Source organism: Cottoperca gobio, chromosome 19, assembly GCF_900634415.1.
Source record: "Cottoperca gobio chromosome 19, fCotGob3.1, whole genome shotgun sequence".
Classification (NCBI taxonomy): domain Eukaryota; kingdom Metazoa; phylum Chordata; class Actinopteri; order Perciformes; family Bovichtidae; genus Cottoperca; species Cottoperca gobio.
In genome coordinates this window covers 4,796,701-4,817,559 of record NC_041373.1, presented here as the reverse complement: position 1 = coordinate 4,817,559, position 20,859 = coordinate 4,796,701, and the positions used below count along the sequence as shown (strand labels likewise).

The 20,859-nt window shown below is 38.5% G+C and overlaps 1 protein-coding gene across 2 annotated transcripts; it reads left to right on the top strand.

Annotated features, from left to right (window-relative positions):
* Positions 1 to 2,988: 2,988 nt before the first annotated feature.
* On the top strand, positions 2,989 to 14,926 carry gprc5c (G protein-coupled receptor, class C, group 5, member C). Of its 2 annotated transcripts, XM_029456987.1 has the most exons (5): positions 2,989 to 3,204; positions 5,582 to 6,628; positions 8,828 to 8,928; positions 11,300 to 11,434; positions 12,804 to 14,926. In XM_029456987.1, exons 2-5 carry the CDS (start codon positions 5,641 to 5,643, stop codon positions 12,834 to 12,836), a joined length of 1,257 nt encoding a protein of 418 aa, XP_029312847.1. In that variant the 5' UTR covers positions 2,989 to 3,204; positions 5,582 to 5,640; the 3' UTR covers positions 12,837 to 14,926. The 2 variants fall into 2 exon arrangements, with proteins under 2 accessions (XP_029312847.1, XP_029312848.1); XM_029456988.1 differs by lacking the exon at positions 11,300 to 11,434.
* The last annotated feature ends 5,933 nt before the right edge of the window (positions 14,927 to 20,859 follow it).

Here is a 20,859-nt window from a genome sequence, read left to right as displayed (position 1 = left end):
TCAGAGGTTTTGGTTCAAGAAGATGGAGAATAGGTCAATAAGAAAGCTGCTTAAACCCCCACACGTGACATAATGTGGGATGAGTACAAGGAGATATGGTGGTGTTGGTGAACGGGCACTGAAGGGACCGCAGACACTGATCTATATTTGGAAACAGATATTTTAAACTTAACCACCACGACGGCCGCAAGGAGTCCGATGGGTGGAACCGAAGAGAGAACACAAACCTTTTGATGGAGGACTTAATTACAAAAAACGGAGAGCTGAAAACCTGACGTCCCGTCAGCGAGAGCCATATGGAGGAGCTGAAGAGAGAGAATGAAAGTCCAAACAAGAAGCTGTCCACTCTGCGCAGGTCAGCCAGAGGCCTCGCTGAGGGAAATGAAGCAGGAATAATCAGCTCTTGAGCAACAAGTGTGAGTGAGAGTAAACTAGAGGAACATATAAAGAGCGGCAGGAGCTTTCTCTGGGTGGACTGCTCCTTTAATCATTCACCAAAAACGTCATCGGCACCAAAATATTCACTTCTACTGTCAGCACTCAAAGCTCAATATCAAGAGAACAAGAAGAATTCCTGAATGTGTAAAAACCCTTCAGACCTCCAGTGGAAAAGAGTCAGACTCCTGAGTCATGGACACTTAACTCCTAAAAATCCATGTTTCCCCTTTTTGAACTCCTGAAGTAGCTTTGAGGTTGAAGAAGTCGACTTATTTCACACCATGTGACAGTATCATATATATTCTATGTGTTCGGGGAGTAAAATATTCAAACTTATCTAACCCAAGACTCCATGTTTTTAATGGCTCCATCGTTCCATCAAATGGACATGTTCCAGATCAGGGGTGCCCAAAGTGGGGCCTGATGACCAAAGTGGGGCCACCATGAGGTTTGATTTGGCCTGCTAGATGTTTCTAGCGGAAAAAACAAAAAAAACAATTAAACAAATAAAGTGTTTGTGGAGTTTTTGTGAGGTAGACATGCTCTTTAAATATGTAGTATCCCTAATTATTAATTATATTTCATAATCTGAGCATGGTTGGCAGATGGACAGTTTGTGCAGGAAGTCAGTTTGGAGCAAACCCAAAAATGGAGATTAAGAGAACTTGGGGTCCTCGTATTATTTTGCATCTTAACTATACAATAAAATACAATAAGGTTTTTCTTTTGGCCCGTGGCCCACCATGAAGTTTTAGTTTTGGTCCTCCAAGGTAAAAGGTTTGGGAACCCCTGTTCTAGATGTTTTGTGCATCATTTTATTATACACATTTCACCAAATTCCAGTCAGACATGTTTAACTTTGACCCACCAGTGGGGTCAGTGGTTGAAGAATTTCAATTTCTAATTCCTTGCTAAAGCGCCACCAATATGTAACTTTCCATTAGATCTTATCAAATCTAAATTGGGATTGGAACTGCACTTTGTGTTCAAGTCCACACCTGCAAAAAACTGGAATACAACTGTAGAAAAATCATTAAGCATATAAAATAAATAAGTAATGACTTTCTTCAGACTGAAGAACCTAAGAATCCAGAAAGAAGAGCTTTTGTAAACAGTGAAGGGACTTGTAAATGGCCACACGGCGGTGCTATTGGATCTGAATCAAACATCATTTGTTCCTCAGCTCACCTGCTTGAATAACTTTTTACCATATTGTCATTCAAACCCAAAGTGGAAATAATAAAATAAAACATAAAGCGTTTGTAATGGTAGTGACGGTATGAATGATGGTGCTGAGTATATATTATAGTTCAGTGCTAACAGTTAAGCACAGTGTGAGGGGAACCTTGACCTGATTAATCTTGAAAAGTACATAAGTGGACTAAAGACTTTCTTCCCCTTCCTTGTGTGGAAACAATAATTCATATATAGGTGAGATGGAAGATAAAGACACAGAGGGTCTGATGCAGTTGATCTTTCACAAGTCTGAGCCACTGACTGAACAAAAGGGAGAAAAACAAAGAGATAATTGTGGCAAAGATGAGTCTGTTAAAGAAAGAGAGAACGAAGAAGAAGAAGATGTTTTGGATAAAGACACAGCTTGAGACACTTAACGCAAAACGTTTTTTTTTTTTTTTTTTTCACGTACTGGTAAAATTTGAGTGTTTGGGCTATTTTGCTACTTTCATAATAGTAAAAAGAAAAGCAAGAAGAAAACAGTTTAGTCTGACCAAGAAAACCATCATTAAGACACAATATCCAAAATTGTGCCATTACATAATCCGTCCTGTTATGATCACCTCCTCCAGATCAGTTGTTTTTGCTCCTATAAGCAGCACGTCTCATTACCTGCATCATTACATGAGATGTGGTGGAAAGATTCCCAGTGAATCACAAGGAACATGTGATTTTAGGTGTGTGTCCACTGTAATAAGAATATACAATATATATCTAATGTATTTGTATTCATTGTAATATTTATTTGTCTGAGGTAAAGAATTTGAGCACTACAAAATAAATTATATACAGTGCAGTTAATTTATGTCCTGTAATATGATATAATAATAATAATAATAATAATAAGCTTTATTTGTATAGCACCTTTCATACAAGAATGGCAGCCCAAAGTGCTTCACAGCAAAAACATAACAATTAGTACAAGAATAGACAGAATAAGAGCATTTACAGAACAATAATTAACTCAAGACCTTTTCTTACCAAACACAAGTCATCATTTGGGAAGCAAAATGTATTCATAGGATTTAGGAATTAGATTCTTCATGTACACTGTAACAGTATCAGTGTTTCATTTGAGTCATTTTGTACTTTACTGTCACCTTCATGTGGTTTAAACCTCCCAAATCTGCTGCTGGATTGAACCTCTTTTCACCACCAGATGTCCCTACACACCACTTACACTCCACACTCACGTGTTGGATGTTTCAGTTATACTGCGATCAAGAGAGAGAGAGAGAGAGAGAGAGAGAGAGAGAGAGAGAGAGAGAGAGAGAGAGAGAGAGAGCATCACAGCAGTCAGATCGTTGGAAAACGCTCGTAAACGATTCTTAAACTTTTATTCTCCATTTGATCAGAAGTGAGCTGAGCTGGGATCAGTCTGATGACGTGTTCTATGAGATTTGTGGAAGAGTAGAAACTTTTTTACTGACTTCTCTTCTTTTTTTTTACTCTCGATGATTTACTGTGCCGTTACCGCCGGTTGGAGCAGGTGAAGAAGCGTTTCAGAGATCAACAAGAACCAGCTCCGAGGTGAGGTCAACACACAGGTAGTCAACACACCAGACACATCTTAGTGTGTGCTGTTCTTAAGACCAGGCTAATTGTCTCGTTCAGGGTTTTAAGATTTGAATATGTATATTTAGAGTTATGTTTACATGGACAAACATTTCTATTCAGTAGGCTATATTAGTACTTTAGGTGCGCCATAACTGCGTTTCGTATTATATATGTCGATTTTAAAGGAGAAGAAAAAGTGTCATAACATAGGCTTTTATTATAGTATTTTTACATGCAGGTTAAAGTGTGTCTCATGGTCATTTATGTCCCTGAACACAGCATGAAGTGTGTGTGAAACTGTTTTTTAATGGTTCAGATTCACACAAAAAAATCCTTCATATTGATATGAGATCAGATCTGCTGCATGAACTATCAGATAGTGACGAGGAATAAGTAAAAGCATTATTTGTGTCATGACTGCACTTTGTTGATGGAAAAAGTGATTGATTTTTAAAAATATTTTACAAGTGTAATGCATCACCATTCCCAGCTGCCTACAGATGTACATGAGATGTTGTGTGTTTTGTATAAAAGCTACTGAAACTGAGTCTAAATGAATGAAAATGAAAATATAGATGAGATACAAGAAGACCCTAGGGTCCCCGCCCCCCTCCAATCTCTGTGCATTGTATATGTATAGTGTTATATTTAAGTTCTGATCAGGATTCTCAAAGCAAGCAGAACATGAACATTAGATTCTGACACCGGGCCCCTCAACAAGTTAGACAGAAATTACCCTTATCATTCCAGCTTACAGTGGTGAACATTACTAAATATCACTTGGTGAACCTTAGACCCTTGGGGAGTCTGAGGTCCCCAAAAGCCTTTTGTTGATCTCTGTGTGATTGGATTGACAGCATTTGTCATCTAACACATTTAACATTCAATCTTGCCACAAGGTCCATTTAGTAACTGCTGACAAGCTTTTGATCACATCACATGATCTTCATCAGCGGGTGGAGTTTGCAAAGTGTTCATGGAATGGAGATTCTCATTCACGTTGGCTCAAAAGCTTTGATCAGCCATATTTTACAAGGAAAACTCTTCCTGTTGTAGAAGACCATGTGATATGATTGAAAGCTCCAGAACTGCTATTAACTGGATCATGTGGTGAGACCTTTGTTTCCAAGGTCATGAAGGAACTTGATAGAGTCCAGGTCCTCCATGATAAATGAGGACTCGTTGAGTTTCATTGTTTTGTTAACTGATTTGTTTGGATCTTGATAAAGTATTCTAAGAATCAGAGGTTTCACCTTCCATGATTTATCTCTGTCCAGGGTTGTATGAAAATCAAAACAAAAAAAGTACCAAGCTGGGAGTCTTTTGTCTTTGTTTCATACTGGAATGAAAATGTGCCTTGTGTTCCTACCTTGAGCATTCAGAAATTGTAAACATACCATAAAACCATCCTTGAGCTTTCCATGGTAACAGAGGTTCACATATCTTTGATGTGTTAATACAGTGCCACCACATGTCTCTGTTTCTCAGTTTGACAGGAATTAAATCTAGAAAAGATTACTGGAGCGCCCTTTATTACTGTGCGCGTGATTAGAGGTCACACCCTTAAATTAAAACAAACATATTCATTTTATTAAAGTTCACTAAAGGACTGACAGAACTCACAAAGCCACTGTCAATGACCAAAAATGACGACATAAAATAAGGGGCCAACCAAATCATGGACAACCAAAAAAGGTTGATTTATTTGTTCCAGAACGATCCTTGTCGTGATTGAGTCAAACGTTAGAAAGACTGAACGTCCGCCACCGCGCTTCTATCGATCCGGCTCAGAGACTGTCCTCAGTTCAGAGTAATTCAATCTGACAGGGACAGAAAGTACCGAACAAGCACTGTGGAGATTTTTATTCACAAAGCAGACAAAGTTCCACTGTGATTTTTTGTTGTTCAATAGAAATAAACTACAGTTGTACCTGCAGCACTTTAGGTTGAATGGACTTTCACCTATTGATTCAGATGTAATCGCAACGTACAGAAACAATATTTGTGGACAGATCCCGTTAATGATTCATCTCAAAGTTAGGGAAAAGTCCATAGACATTCCTCTGATATATTTGGAGGCTGCTGAAGTCTGTGATGCAGTTTCTGATTCTTTCTAGCTCTGAAACGCAGGTAAATCATTTCCTCTTACATATGTTCTGTGTAAATATCATGACAAATGTTTGATCCCATGTGTTGCTGTGTGTATATTGACTCATGTAAGTGTAATATTTGTTTAATTGGGTGTAGACAACAGTATTCTAATCCAGCATTGGTGACGTATTGGAGTCTTTGTTAAGATGTGTCCACATCCGACTTTTTTCAGACTCTCCCTGTTTGTCCATCTGAACAGGTGCTCTCAGGATCCCAGAACAACTCGTCCGAATTGAAACCTGGTCTCTGCCAGTAGCAATGGCTTCAAACTCCACCCCTAAGGGTTGCGGCTCTAGCGTGGACTCCCTTTATTACAACTTGTGTGACCTTAATGCCGTGTGGGGCATCGTGCTGGAGGCCTTCGCAACGGCTGGCATCATCTTCTCCTTTGTTCTTTTCATCTCGCTGCTAGCCAGCGTGCCCTTCACGCAAGACAAGAACCGCAAAAGCTCGGTGGCCCTCCATGCCTTGTTCCTGGTCTGCACCGCCGGTCTCTTCTGCCTGACTTTCGCCTTCATCGTGGGAAAGGATTTCGCCACCTGCGCCTCCCGGAGGTTCCTCTTCGGCGTGCTGTTTGGCGGCTGCTTCGCTTGCCTCCTGATGCAGTGCGTGAGGCTGAACATCCTCGCCAGGTGTAACAGCGGGCCCCGGGCTTGGGTCTTGTGTCTCGGGGCAGTGGGTCTGTGGCTTGTGGAGGTGGTCATCAACACAGAGTGGCTGATCATCACAGTGGTGCGCCACCCACAGGTGCCACTCAACGCCACAGCTGAAACTAGCAGAGCCACGGCTACGCCTTGCAACATCGCCAATGAGGACTTCGTCATGGCGCTGATCTACGTGATGACCCTGATCCTGGCTGTGGTGCTGGCAAGCTTGACCATCATGGCGGGCAAACACAATCATTGGAAGAAGGAAGGCGCCTTCATCCTTCTAACCAGCTTTGTCACTGTGGGGATTTGGGTGGCGTGGATCGTCATGTACGTCTACGGGAATGAGAGGAACGGAGGGCCCGCTTGGGATGACCCCACCTTGGCCATCGCCTTGGTGGCGAATGCGTGGGCGTTCCTCATCCTCTACACAATTCCGGACATCTGCTGTTTGACCGGTGATGATGAAAGCCAGCCAAGCTTCGGGGAAGATCTATACCCGAACCGAGGAGTCGGCTACGAGACGATCCTGAAGGAGCAGAGCTCGCAGAACATGTTCGTGGAAAATAAGGCTTTCTCTATGGATGAGCCCAACCAAGGTATGTAGCCTGCTGACATGTTTTTATCAAATGTTGTTGTATGTCATCTTTAGTAAAGTAAAATTCTCTGCTGCTTCAAACTCACCACCTCTGAAATGTTTGTAGTCCATGTCCCAGTAAAACCTACAGGCAGGATATATCGCTCATTTGTTGACTTTGTTAATATTACTCTACTTACAAAACTCTGTCGACTCAGGGACTTACCCACTTTCACAACAGCAATTTCACTACAGTCTGACGTAATAAAACTTAATACATAATCACAACTATACCATCCATTGTATGTCTGAAAAGCAAGACGTTTGGGCTGCAATTTGTTGATGGTTGATTTTAAATTCATAATTAAAAATGATTTCTAATTTAGGCACACCCGAGTTGTAGCAATAAGATGCCCCGTCCTTTATTTTCTCAAGTATGAATTAAGTATGAAATTAGAATTTTGAAGATATTTGCCTAATTGAGATATAGTTTGTTTGTGAGGTAATAACTAGAAGGGGCCTTAAGTACCTAATTTTACATGTGACGCATGAATGTCACAGTTACCTCCGTGACTACATAGTCTAACTGGAAGCTAATTAAAATTTCTGCCTGGAAAATGCCTCGTACATTATGTCCCTGTAATGACTGTGTTATAATATTATCACAGAATATACAGAATGACCTTGTACAGATGAGCTTCAAAAAGGTTTCAAGCACACAAAAACATCAGAACGGACGGATTACCCAGCAAAATGTCCTCAAAAGATTGCTTTGCATCTACATCATGACCCCGCAGAATTTGATATGATGTTGTTTAAGTCCTGAGCTGCACAGGACGCCACCAAGATCAGAGCATAAATCTGCTGCCTCTCAGACAGAGAGAGCTCATCATCAGGGCTGGTGGCGGAGACGATGGATTATCATAGACGATGAGGTAGACGGCGTTATGTGGCTGTTAATGTCTTCAAGGGTTACAGAGCTGCTGTCACCGTGGTGTAGAGGTGGAAAGTAACTAGTAGGATTGCACAATATATAGTTTTTAAATCAATTTAACGTCAACTTGCGCCAAAGACTGCAATATTTTGAGTTGTCAGTAGAAAACTGCACTTTTAAATACAACTTTCATTGTTTTTGGTGACTTTTGTGTTCAGTTTAATGTTCAATATGTTCAATGAAAGAATGATGAAAATAATTTCCTGACATTTTATTAATTCAACAACCAGTTTGTTGTTTTTATTTAGCAATATACTGAAAGGCAGAACTGAGTAGATTTAAATATTTGTTTATTTATCCTGTGTAGTATTGTTATTGTGATATTAAATGTTATTCAAATTGCAGTTTTTCTTCATCTCAAGCTGCCCTAGTAACTATGTATTTAAATCTGATTATTCTGAGAGATGTTCAACTTTTTCTCTCCAGCATTTCAGGGGGAATTTTTTGATTATTTTTTTTGACATTATCTGAAGAGTTTTTATCAATATTTTACTTTTTCCCTTTCATTTTCTTCGTATCCTGTTTTTATTTGAATGCTAAATACTGTAGTCACAACTGTTGTGTGATAGGAAAATGCTCATATCTGGGTCTCTGATAGAGAGCAGCAACATTTGACTTCATCCTTCATCATTAACTTCCCAGATAACACCCTTGAGGTAACTTCCTTCCTTCTTTTGTGAGCTATGAATAAAAAGTCAATAATAGTCATCAGCACCAGGACAGGAAAGTCTAACCAACCATTTGTACACATTGTTTTCCCAGAGTTTCTGTCTAACAGGTATTCAGAGGTAATGTCTTTGAATCATTCCTGTTAATGAGTGTCTACTATCTAACTGCACCACTGTGTAACATGTAAACACTCCCACTCTTGATTCCCACCAGAAACATCCCGCCTTGTGTTTGCATTGTCTCCACGGCAACTGAGGTGTAGCAACAGTTTTTATTTTGGGGAAAATATTTGAATTTAGGAGCCGCTAAGTGCGACAAAGTCTTCTCCCGCATCTCTGCTGGGTGTTTTTACAGGACACAAGCACAGACGAGATAAAGGACAGATGGTGCCTCTTGGTCCTGGTCTGTTGATTTGGTGCTGTTTATTTGAAGGGATTGTAATATATTAGGATTTAAGAGATGGTTGCAGAAGAAGGATACACTTAAGAGGCCTGAAGTTATCACTCAGAGTGCTCGATGACTGACAAAACATTTGTTGTCTCTGTCTGTGCGTTACAGCGTCCAAGCCTGTGTCTCCATACAGCGGCTACACGGGTCAGCTGCGTGGTTCAGTCTACCAGCCCACTGAGCTGGCTCTCATCAGCAAAGCAGTGGGAATCGTGAGTACACACACACACACACACACACACCCTGGCGGTTTGTTTACAGAGACACACTTGTGTGGCATAAATAGTGTAGAGGCAGATAAGTAGCTGGTTCACTCATATTGTATATCCTGTGGTAGGCACATTATTATTTAAATGAAGAACCTTTGACAGTTTATTTTCTCAGTTATTTTTCTACAAATAAAACAAGACAAAGAACAAGCCTCATGTAAATCGAATGCAGATTTTTTATGTCAGGGAAAAAGCAAGAAAAACACACACGGACAAAATAATAATAATAATAATAATAATAATAATAATAATAATAATAATAATAATAATAATAATAATAATAATAAATGAGTAAGAAATATATGTAAATGTGTTTAAATAATGAAAAGTAAAGGGAAATAAATAATATTATAATAAAATAAGTTTTGCAACAGATTAAAAGGTAGATGAAAGCTGATTGCAAAACAATTTAAAAAAGAACAATATCTCATCATCATAGTTCCCCTTACTCTGCTTCATAACACATTAGAAAGTTTTTTTGACATATTGAAGGTTTGAATTGATTGGAAACTAGATGAAAGATACACTCTTACTTGTTCAGTGTCATAGAAACTGTATTGGGAAAAGTGTGGTCATAACCAGATTGATATTTTGAGTGTTTTTCTTGATGTGAGGTATGTCAGTGTTAATATTCTCTAAAAATCCAGACCTATGTTTTAAATTTAAAATAAATCAGATTTTTGGCAACTATTTTGTAGTCGTGTCACCTCATGGTCAACTTTTGAGTCATCGTTCGATGATAGTATGTATTCCAAAACAGTAGTAGGTCAGTAGCAGAAGCATCAAAGCAATAGTGAAAAGAGAAGTGATAAAAATAGGAGAAGTCTGTTGATTTTGGATAATGATGAGACAGTAAACAACTTCCTGCTGCTTCATATCACAGAACACACAATGATCACATTATTTTTCAATTTCAGTTTATTAAAAACAAACAAAAGTGCTTCCCTTGTATATAATGGAGTGTTTACTAAACCCCTCCCTTGCACAGAGATTATCCAATCATAGTTTAGCAACTGTCACTCTAGGCACGGAAGGTCTGTCAAGCTTAACAGGATGAAGTGGCGTGCACGGGGCTCTGATAATGATAATCATAACTTTATTATTTAGCACTTTTCAAAAACAGAGTTACAAAGTGCTGTACATACATAAAACTGAGAAGAACAAAAGAGACAAAGTATCTGGTAGCAAAGCAAGTATTACGGTATATATACGAATGCAAAAATAATTACAATTAATTAAAACGAACAGACAAGATAAATAAAAAACTAATATATATATAAGTAAAACATAAGTAAATAACAAAATAAACAAATATGAAAGTGTCGAAATCTAGACTTAAAAACAATTGTCAGTGTGTCTTGAGGAGTGATTTGAAGTGAGAGTTTAAAGAGACAGATATATAGATGCACATATGCAAAACTGTGGCCAAGATTTTAAAGATATTATTAAAGAGTTTGGAGTTTGTTTGTTTTTTTTATCATTGCAAACCTTTCCAAGGGGGACAGCTGGGAAGGTGTTATAACGGTAAGTGGGGCGAGGCGATGCATTACCGGTTACTACATAGACAAGAACAGGTCATTCTGAGGGGAATCAGACGTTCTGAAGAGCGTATGAGGTTCTTATCCATAGTCAGTGTGTTGCAGTAGATGACACTTAAAACCAGTTTAAGTTTACGCTATATTTTAAATATTTTCACCACATTACCTTGCTGACAGCAACAACTCTTCCTGAGGGGGAACTGAAACTGTTATCTGTGCTCCCTTTAAAGCCACCAGACACAAATCATTTTACATTGCAGGACACAGGAGTTGCTGGTAAACTCGATTCAGTTAGTTTGTTTGTGTTGCTATGAGACTTTGGTTAGTTTGGATTCACCAAAGTAACACAAACAAACTAACTGATCGAGGCAGCGGTAGACCAGCAACTGCTGTGTTCTGCAAAGTAAAATAACACTTTCTTTCAGTTCCCCCTCAGAGAGGCTGTCTGACGACAAGATAAAGCACACAGATGTTTTGGTGGGCCTTTTTTTAGGTGTCTGAGATACGTTTTGCTGCTGCCTCCGTCCACAGCAGAACGTCGCTTAGCTTCTGTGCTGGTACTCCTGTCTGTTTCTCCAAGCAGCGGGCGTGTCGACCTCCATCTGCTGCAGGTATACACTGACTATACATAAGTACCTCACACAACCCCACTATAAAACTTCCAAACTATCCCGGTTGTTGGTTTGTTTGTGGAGGTCTTTCCAAAGAGCAGGCAGTTACAGGATCATTCCCTCCCTCATTTCTTGGATGTTTTTGTCATGGGCCATGTTATGCAGCACCCTCCGGACGTGTCGTTTGACATGGTCATTCCCAGAGCTTCCGTCAACTCTGCTGCCAACAGCGGGAGCAGCACCCCTTCGACACGCACTGAGGCCGGGAACACTGCACACACTCAGACAAACGGAAATAGCGTAGGTCCTACCCTGAACCCCCGACGCGTCTCTGTGTTTCTCTTTATCAACCTGCTTACCTCCAGATGCTGTTTCTGTCCCCCTGCCTCTGTGCATGTCCACCTCTCAGCTCCTGCTGTATCCATAGCAACTTCTTCTACAGGTTGACTATGAATCACCTCTTTGTCTGGATTTTCTTTTTTCTTATCTTGTGGAGCTCGCTCTCTCTCTCGAGGCCTCTTGTCTTTTACCTCGTCTGCTCAATATGCTAGTTGGACTCAGTGCACTCTGTACCTCTTCTGTCAATTCAAAACAATGTCGGTGAAAAGGGTCAAGTTTGATGTGACATGATTTGTCTCTTTCTGGTGCTATTGCAGTGTTTTCTTTTATCTTTTTGTGCATACCATTTACCTTCTAAAAGGTCTGATGTTTTTAAAAGCTGAGTATCAAACACTCACATTTAGGCTTTTAAGGTGGCTCTGAAAAGTATGTAGTTCTCTGATTTGTGGAGGATGCAGCTGTAGTCAGTTTCACAGCAGTTACAATGGATTCCAATGTGACCCGGGTTCAAACAGAAGCTATTTTGACATATATTGGTGGATAACTACTCCGCTGTCAAGTTATGTCCAGTATATTTAATATTTAACTGAAAACTGCTAACCACACAAGGAACAAAGCCATTTCCATCCATATGTTTCTCATCAGTCCAACATAGCAAGAATGCACATGGATATTTCTTCAAACTAGTGCTGTGTCTGAAATCACCCATTCACTTTTCCATTCATAATAAACCCTACAGTTTACTCTGCATCTGCTGTATTTACTCTAAAATTATAATGTTGCGCTTCAACTGATGATTTAAGGTCACGATACGAAATTATATAAATTCTTTGGACAGTGATATGAAATCTTCTGATATCATAAAGTCTGCCACAATACGATTTTGATTCTATATAATTTAGAGGCCTATTGTTGTCATGAGACAATGTCATATGCTCATTTATCAGTTACACTTATATCAAATCACAAAAAGCAACTAAAATATGATTTGACAATTTGATCTGCGCTGGGACAAAAATGTTGACACAAACCTGCCATGGTCATTTATATATGATGGAAACTTAAATAAACAATTAGGGGATTTTTTTGATTTTGAATTCTTAAATAATGTAAATAAAATGGTGCAAAGTAAACACAGGGCACTTTGTTACAAATAGGGAGTGATTTCAGACACGTCCTGGGTCACACTTTGAATCTACTGTGACTGTTGTGAATCAAAGATGTTATGTATGTATGAGCAAGCTTTTCAGAGCCACCTAGTTAATACTGTACACAGGGTTACAGTGGAGGTCTCAGTTCTCACAATGTTCTCATCTCTCTCTATTTGCAGGGGAATGGTCTGCATAGGACGTCCCAGTGGTGAATACGCTGTGCCTCTCAACACCCCGTCAAAATATCTTCAGTTCATGTCTTTTTCATTTGCACCTGCTGATTTGCTGTTCATTGTGGTTCCCTAAGCTGGTTCTAAGAGGAACCCTCGGCCCAGACATGTTGAGGCGACCGCTGGCTCGTCCCCACTGATGGAAAACAGCTTCTATTGACTGATTTTTCCGTGAGCCGCTGGGCATCAGATAGTATAGAGCTTCATTTGGAAGTCAAAGCGACGGGATGAAGCCGCGGCTCTGCTGCAGAACAAAGACTTTTTGCAATGGTCGCCTTTCACTGAGAGTGGACTGTGAGCTCTCTGCAGGACCCAACCACACACAGACGAAGAGTGACGGTGCTGACGGCGCAAATATGATATTCACGTGTGCACACACACACACACACGTAAAAGTACACCCCCTTCCCCCTAAAAACACGCCATAAACAAACTTTATAACAGTCAATGTCACGACACAGGCTGGAAAAGAAGAAACTAAATCAGAAGGATTGACTAACATGTTGTGCACAGTCGAGTTTAATTACAGGAGTCAATGTATATTTGTCCCTGCATTGTGAATATTGTTATTAACCACACATACAATTGAGCTACTGGTGTTGGATTAATGTGAATATGTTTTTAGTGTGTCAATGGTTCTACACTGCATGGATGCATTGTATGAATGTGTATATTTAATACTATTTATAGCACCACTGTGTGCTATTTAATTGTTTTATCTTATTTCTACCAATCAAATGAGAACAGAGAGCTCAAATCACGCCTGTGATTAGCTTGTTTCACTGGTTTATAATGCTCAATGTCATTTCTCATTAACATGATATGTTTTATGTCCATATTCCAGAATAAATATGTACTCCTTTAGCTGACCTACAATTTCAGAACCTTGTCATCTTCAGAGATTTTTTGTTATTTGCCTTCAATAACAACATATTCCTGAGTCAGAACTACAGAAGGACCATCAAAGCTTTATGGGAGTTGTAGTTGTTGAATGTTAAAAAAATAATCAAGGGCCAAAATCATTCACTATTCACTCTGCAGTCCACAGTATACTGACATTTATTATAGCCTTTATATGGAACTCAAATGATCCCACAATGCATCCTAAAGAGTTTACAATCTATGGTCCATAACTCAAAGCTAACGACCATCATGCAAGAGCTGCAGCGATTAGTTGACTAATCAATTAATTCATTGACGACAAAATAATCACCAACTATTTTGTTAATAGATTAATAGTTGAAGTAATATTTCATGCAAAAATATCAGAAATGCTGTTTTCAGCCTCCCAAATATGGACATGTTATGCATTTCTCTGTTTTTTATCATAATAAAATGACTATCTTGACAAAACAAGACATTTAAAGACATCACTTTGGATTATATACTGTAGACCAAACTACCCAATTAGAACCTAATTAATCGAGAACATAATACATAAAGCAGATGAATTGATAATGAAAATAATACATCCAACTATCATCTTCATTACTGATTAATCTGTAAAAAAAAAATAATCAATGAATCATTTAGCTGATAGAATGTCAGAAGCGTTGTCTTCTCTGGGCAGGAGATACAAGTGTCATTTAGTTTTAAACACAAATGTTGTTAAACACCCTTCTTGTGTGGTGATGGGACTTCAGCTGTTTATCATTTATCTTTTATTTTAATGTATTGAATTATTTTCTTTTTTTTTACCACAGCCACTGTGTGATATGTCTTTAATATACAGCAAATAAATATTCACTTGTCATGTTTTGTATAGTGAGTTTTCAAAATGTACCTGGTGATGACGAGGTCACTCTGGAAATATACTTTATGGATGATCCTGGTTAGTATTTGATGTGGACCTCAAAGGATGCTGAGACTCAGGACCAAACATCCCCTCAAAAAGTTGAATGAAGAGAAGATTTGCATTTCTGGTCATGCATGGCCTGCTGCAAACAACCTGGAGTCTGGAGACTGTCATACAACTGTTGATACAAACTCTGACATGTCATTTACTTAGAATTATACTATTCACCTCATATAACATACACAACATGTGATCTATTTGAATAAAAGTGCAGCCTTTGTCCCTATACTGTCAGCCAAACAGTTATTACCATAATATTTATTCCACACGACTACAGTTTGGATAAACGATGGAGGTCCAGTGTGTCGTGAGAGGAATAACAGCAGGCACACAATTCAATCATGTTCATTAACTCGTGCAAACACATTTATTGATCCAAGCTCAGTGACATCAGATGACTGAACTCATCAAGGTCATCAGAGGAGACGGAACATAATTGATCGTGGCTTCAGTTATCTGTTTCCTACAATGACAAACTATCTTCAGTATCTCTTTGTTAGAGAGGAACACACGGCAGCACGCTTTATTTAAGCCCTGACATCCAACTGACTAACTCCAACTCCAACTCTGCAGCGTCTCCATGTAGGATAAACTTAGTAGCAATATATTGTTTTTACAAAGTGTATCCAGAGTCCACTATCTCAGCTATTAAAATGTCCAGGCCCATGACTCACAGCCGCTCCAAGGTGGACAATGATCGGCTGCATTGCACATACAGCAGCTGTCTGACAACCGGTAGATAGCAGGTTCACTCTGGTGAGTAAAAATATACATGATGTTAAAATTAGGGCTGTCAAGCGATTAAAAAAATGTATCTAATTAATTACAAGCTTTGTGATTAATTAATCTAAATTAATCGCATATATCAATATTTGCTGTGAGAAGCATTTCAAAATATTCAAATGGATTTTTGTAAGAGGAGTGCATCAATGAGTAGCATTATAAACTTAAAGGTCAACACGTCTTTTATATCAATACTATTTCTCCAATATCTTGTTTGCTACAATTATCTTAGACAACACAGACCAACAGTTTGACATGAAGTGCAATTTCAAATCTTCCATAACATCTTTCATTGCACAATAAACAATAGGTTTAAAAGTCGTGTCATTTGACGCCATGTGTAAAGCCTCCGTTCACCCCCTGTCCACCTGAAGTCCATTGCAATACATTTGGTGATTTTGAAAATGCATCTCTCAGATGAGGAGATCGATACCACGCTGCGTCTTTGCGCTTAGTACAGAGCTGGGAAAAGGAGGGGGTTAGCTTAGCTTAGCATGAAGACTGGTAGCAGGGAAGAGGAGAGATCCTTCTTCCAGGGTGGACCGACATGCGAGATGTTGTGTTGTATATGCTGAGAAGAAAAAAGTAATGTAAAGTATAATTATAATACATAGAGACAGAGCTGCCATTTTAGGTAAATAAAAAGTTAAGTATAATATAACATACGCAAAGTATCATATACTTCTTATAGCAACAAACCTCAGCAATCCTTATTTTGTTACATTTATTATTAGCTGCTGCAAGACCTTATGTAATATTTTGACATGGATCCATCTGATACAAACACACACACACACACACACACACACACACACACACACACACACACACACACACACACACACACAGATAGATCTCAACTCCACCTCCCCCGTGCTCATATTTCATGTGTCTTTATTGAACGTGCTCGGGCTGCTTGCTGCTGTGGTCGCACTCTGCTGTGGTCAAGAGGTCGGACTGTGATTTATAAGCGATCTAACTGCTGTGGCCTGATAACCTCCAAGTCTCCTGAGGAGGTGATACAAGGCCAACTCCCCGCTCTATTTTAGGCTCAGCAGGCCCTGCTATCGCAGGTCTTTTTATCAGTGATTCTCACTTTAATGTGATGGACGGAGCAGTCACAGCTCTGCAAAACTGCTGCAGGCCAGATAAGACATTTGAGAAGATACATTGAATATGCAACAATATATGCTTTGTCTTTTTCACCTTTTATGTCCATCTACTGCGGTGATAATGTTGAGTTACAAAAGCTCTGAGCTCAAATTATAACAGAAGATAGCAGAAACAGGTCTAATTTATCATGTTCGGTTTGCAGGGTGAAAAAAAAGAAACGCAGCTCGTTATTTTAGGCCCGGTTTAGATTGCTGTTATACAACAAGCTTAATGCAGAAAATGCAGGATGTTGACCTTGTTTTCTCCTGCACTGAGTAAGATTCAGCTACAAAAAATGATTTATAGTTAAAAGTAGAGCATATTTTAGGTCGGCTTATCATTAACTGACAGGTTGATAAAGGAAAGTCACGTTTTATTACGACTTATTATTTTATTTAATGACTTATTTCGTAATCTTGGCCATCATTTCTATCAGTAATAACTACATCGTGGTAACCGATTTTATTCCTTAGATCTGGGAAAAGGAGTCTGACAGGACAAGAAACACACCATCATTTACGGTAATCTTTTCGCTCAAATGATTATTGGTATTGAGGTTTTTTTAAATGATCTTATGGAATACACATGGAATCTGTACTGACAAACATAACATATAGTCTTTGTTTCACTTTTTGTTGTATTTAATTTACTTATTTACTTAGTTTTTAATTCAAATTATTCTATTTTATATTTTTGCTTTTATTATTTGACTTTTCCATGGTAGCATAACAGTTTTTTCTTTTCACAATATATAATTTATTTCAGAGAGTAACACGGAGTGAGGATGATGTGATTGATCTCTTACAGGAGCAGAGCTGGTTGTCATCAGCCTGCAGCCATGTTGGATCTCTCTGTGTGATCACACACACAGAAAACACTCTTCACATATGAAACATAATGCATTTTTGGAAACGTGCAATGTTTTTTTCTGCAAAAAATCCATTAATGTAAGAATCAAGATTTTTATTTTCTAAGAACCAGAATCTTAGAAAATAAAAATGTGATTCTTAAAAACCTTTATTTTTATTATTCTTATATGAACCTAATAATGCTACTGATGGACATTGTTTGTTGATTTTTTTCTGAAGAATAAAAAGGCAGCTTTTATTCCATTTTATTTTTTGAAATATATGTAACAGGCAGCATTTTAATTTTTTATTGAACATGTTATTCTGAGTCACTGAGAATTGAGAAATACTAAATAGCTTTTGTATAAAAAGTCTTTATTTGTTTAGCATGAATAATTGTTACCCTTTGTCTGAGCTTTTCTTTTTTGTGTTATTATTGCAATAAATTGATTAAATGTCTTCAAATAAAAAAACCTCCAAAATCTTATACACACTTTGCTTTCATGCAATAATTTGCCACATCGCCTCTTTTAGCGCACAGTGGACTGGAATAGATCCTGAAACAAGCTCCCCTATGTACTGAATCTTGAATCGAAAATAGTTTTGAATCGAGAATCCATTTTGAATCATGACATACCGAAAGATTCACACTCCTAATATAAAGCATTGTGAAACCTGTGACCTCTTTATGTCTCCGTGAGCCTTTAATCCTCAGCAGGCTGTTTGAGATGCTTTTGGGAGGATGCGGCTGTGTATCCAGGGTGATACGGCAGCACCAGCAGTGTCAGGAGTGTGAGAGACGTCTCACTGCGAGCTAATTGGTGCTACAAGCCAGCGCCTGCATCCTGCTGATAGTGCATGTATCCGAGGCACCGAGGCACTTTGTCCAATTAGTTAGTGACACGCACACAAACACAGTGTGCAGTGGAGCTCGGGAATACACTGCAGTGAGCAAAATGACAAGCCTTTGATATCTTAAAATGCTGCTCAGGTTCTCTCACAGAGCACATAATGTAGAGTCACAGGTTGTTTACACGGTGAAAGTGTCATCTGGAGAGACAAAACACTCCCCACATGGTGCAATAGAAAGCAGATAACTCATTCAAACAGCCTCCCCTGTGTTCACGTCAATGTGTGTACAGTTTGCCAGTGGCGGAAGTTGTCACATCTTTTGCTTATGTATATATACTGTAGCTGTGTTGCACTGTACATTTCTTTCCCTTACATATCCTGCAGTCAAAATGTGCTTGAGTAAAGGTAGATAAGTAAAATGATTTTGTATGCAGAATATACTGTAGCTACTGTTATAGCAACAATGCATCATATTTTATAAGATACTGTAATACTATGTTTTGTGAAATCTTAACCTGCAAAGTAGTTGTAATTGTAGTTGTCCGAAGTAAAAAGTGAGACATATAACAAAGTTGTGGAGTAGAAGTTACAGAGTAAGGTCACTTAAATACAGTCATACAAGACTTAGCAAACTATTTACACAACTAGCTGACATGGTGCTAAATAAATGTTCCGAGTCATGTTTCTGGTCCCCTGATGAATGTAAGTCTGATGTTTATTCAGCTCTTAGCTGTGTCTTGGTCTCTAGCATCTCCTGAGGGAAATATCTGTCTCCTAACTGATAAATGCTCATCTATGTTCACCAGCTAGTCTCTAACTTGCAGGTAGCGACAGTGTATTTCTCGTTTGATAATTATCTGCGGGTTTGTCATTTAATATAAAATTATGGATTAGTGCAGCTTTAAAATGGAAATACTCACATAAAGTAAAATGACTCAAACCTTGTATCAAAGTAGAGCTCTTGAGTAAATGTACTGTTATCTTCCATGAATTTTGCTTTGCCTTTTGTTTACCCCAGCAAGGCTCTGACTGATAAACTCAGCCCAGCATGTTTTGGCAGACCTGAGCCCAGAGCGCCGGCACTTCACAGCACAAGTCCAACATAACAGCCACCTCCCGCACATCCAGACCGGCTCAACATCAAGACCTGATGCAGTCATCAGGAGACAAAGTACACATCTTTTTTAATACTCTTTATAAATAAATTGTAATTTGTTACAGTAGTTCATTATCAGAAAAATAAGAAAGAAAGAAAGAAAAAATAAGTTTTAAATACATTTATAATAGCCACCCACACCACAATCCCAATATCTTAAAAATGTATAAAAGATAAAACAATAAAATACAAAAAATATAATAATAAGAATTATTATTGTTGTTATTATTATAAATAATAATACAAAATTAAACATTTACAGACACTCGATCAATAATACATTTAGGTATTGGAAAACACGGGGGGATAACATTAATGACTAAATAAAGGTAAATAAAGGTTTGGTTCAGAGAATATTTTAAAGTATATATGTTTTTATTTGTGTATATTTGTTTTCTGTATTTTCATCCATATCAAATGAAACAGTTTTGCCAGATTCTTAATCCTGTGATTTATTATCTCCATTTTATAGATTTCATCAATCGTGTCCTTCCATTTATTCAGTTGTGGCGACTTTTCTGGTTCTCTTTGCTCGTCATTTGATGCACATCTAAATTGAATCGAGTTTATGATTCCAGAGAGTAAACTGAGCCTGTTGTTCATTAACAGCTTTACATCGTGCTGCTGCTACACAGAGCTGCTTCTCACTCCCAGTAGGTGTTTAGTGGGTGAGGTGTTAATATCCAGGGCCGTTGATTGGCCAGTGCACCGTTACTTTACATGAAACACGTTATGCATTCAAGCCCCATCATTTGGAGTTACTCAACCATCGCAGACCTTCATGTTACCTCGCTAACTAAAGAATGATTGACCAGCAGCTTGACCTGAACTTTTCCCAGAGTAAACACAGAGTGGATTCACATCCATGCAATGCAAAATACAGCAATATCTATTTTCAAACCTCTAGTTACAGGTTGACATGTCTTGGCCCCCAGGTTGAGTTTTACCTGGAACAGCATGTTTGTGCTTAATTAGACTCTGATGACTCTCCCTTGTTTGTCTCATTACTGGCACGTCCTCTGAGGGAGAAGCCTTTGCTGTATTACGGATTGTTACCAGCGTCTCAGACTGAGAACCATACTGTGTTAAACCTTTAAACACTGTTGTAGTTTTATGTGGTTTGAAGTAGGAATACACAAAACAGATGTTATCTACTTTTTAAGACTGTATATAAGAAGTGGATGTAGTCTATGTGACGTCATTCATCGGTTTGTGGACTATGGTTTTGAAGCCTCAAGTTTGACATTTTGGTGGTTGCCATCTTGTTTTTTTGCAGCCAGAAGTGACAGGAGAACTGAACATTGAACAAGACATTTTTAGGTGACCAAAATGATTTTACTCTAAATGGGACCATCATTT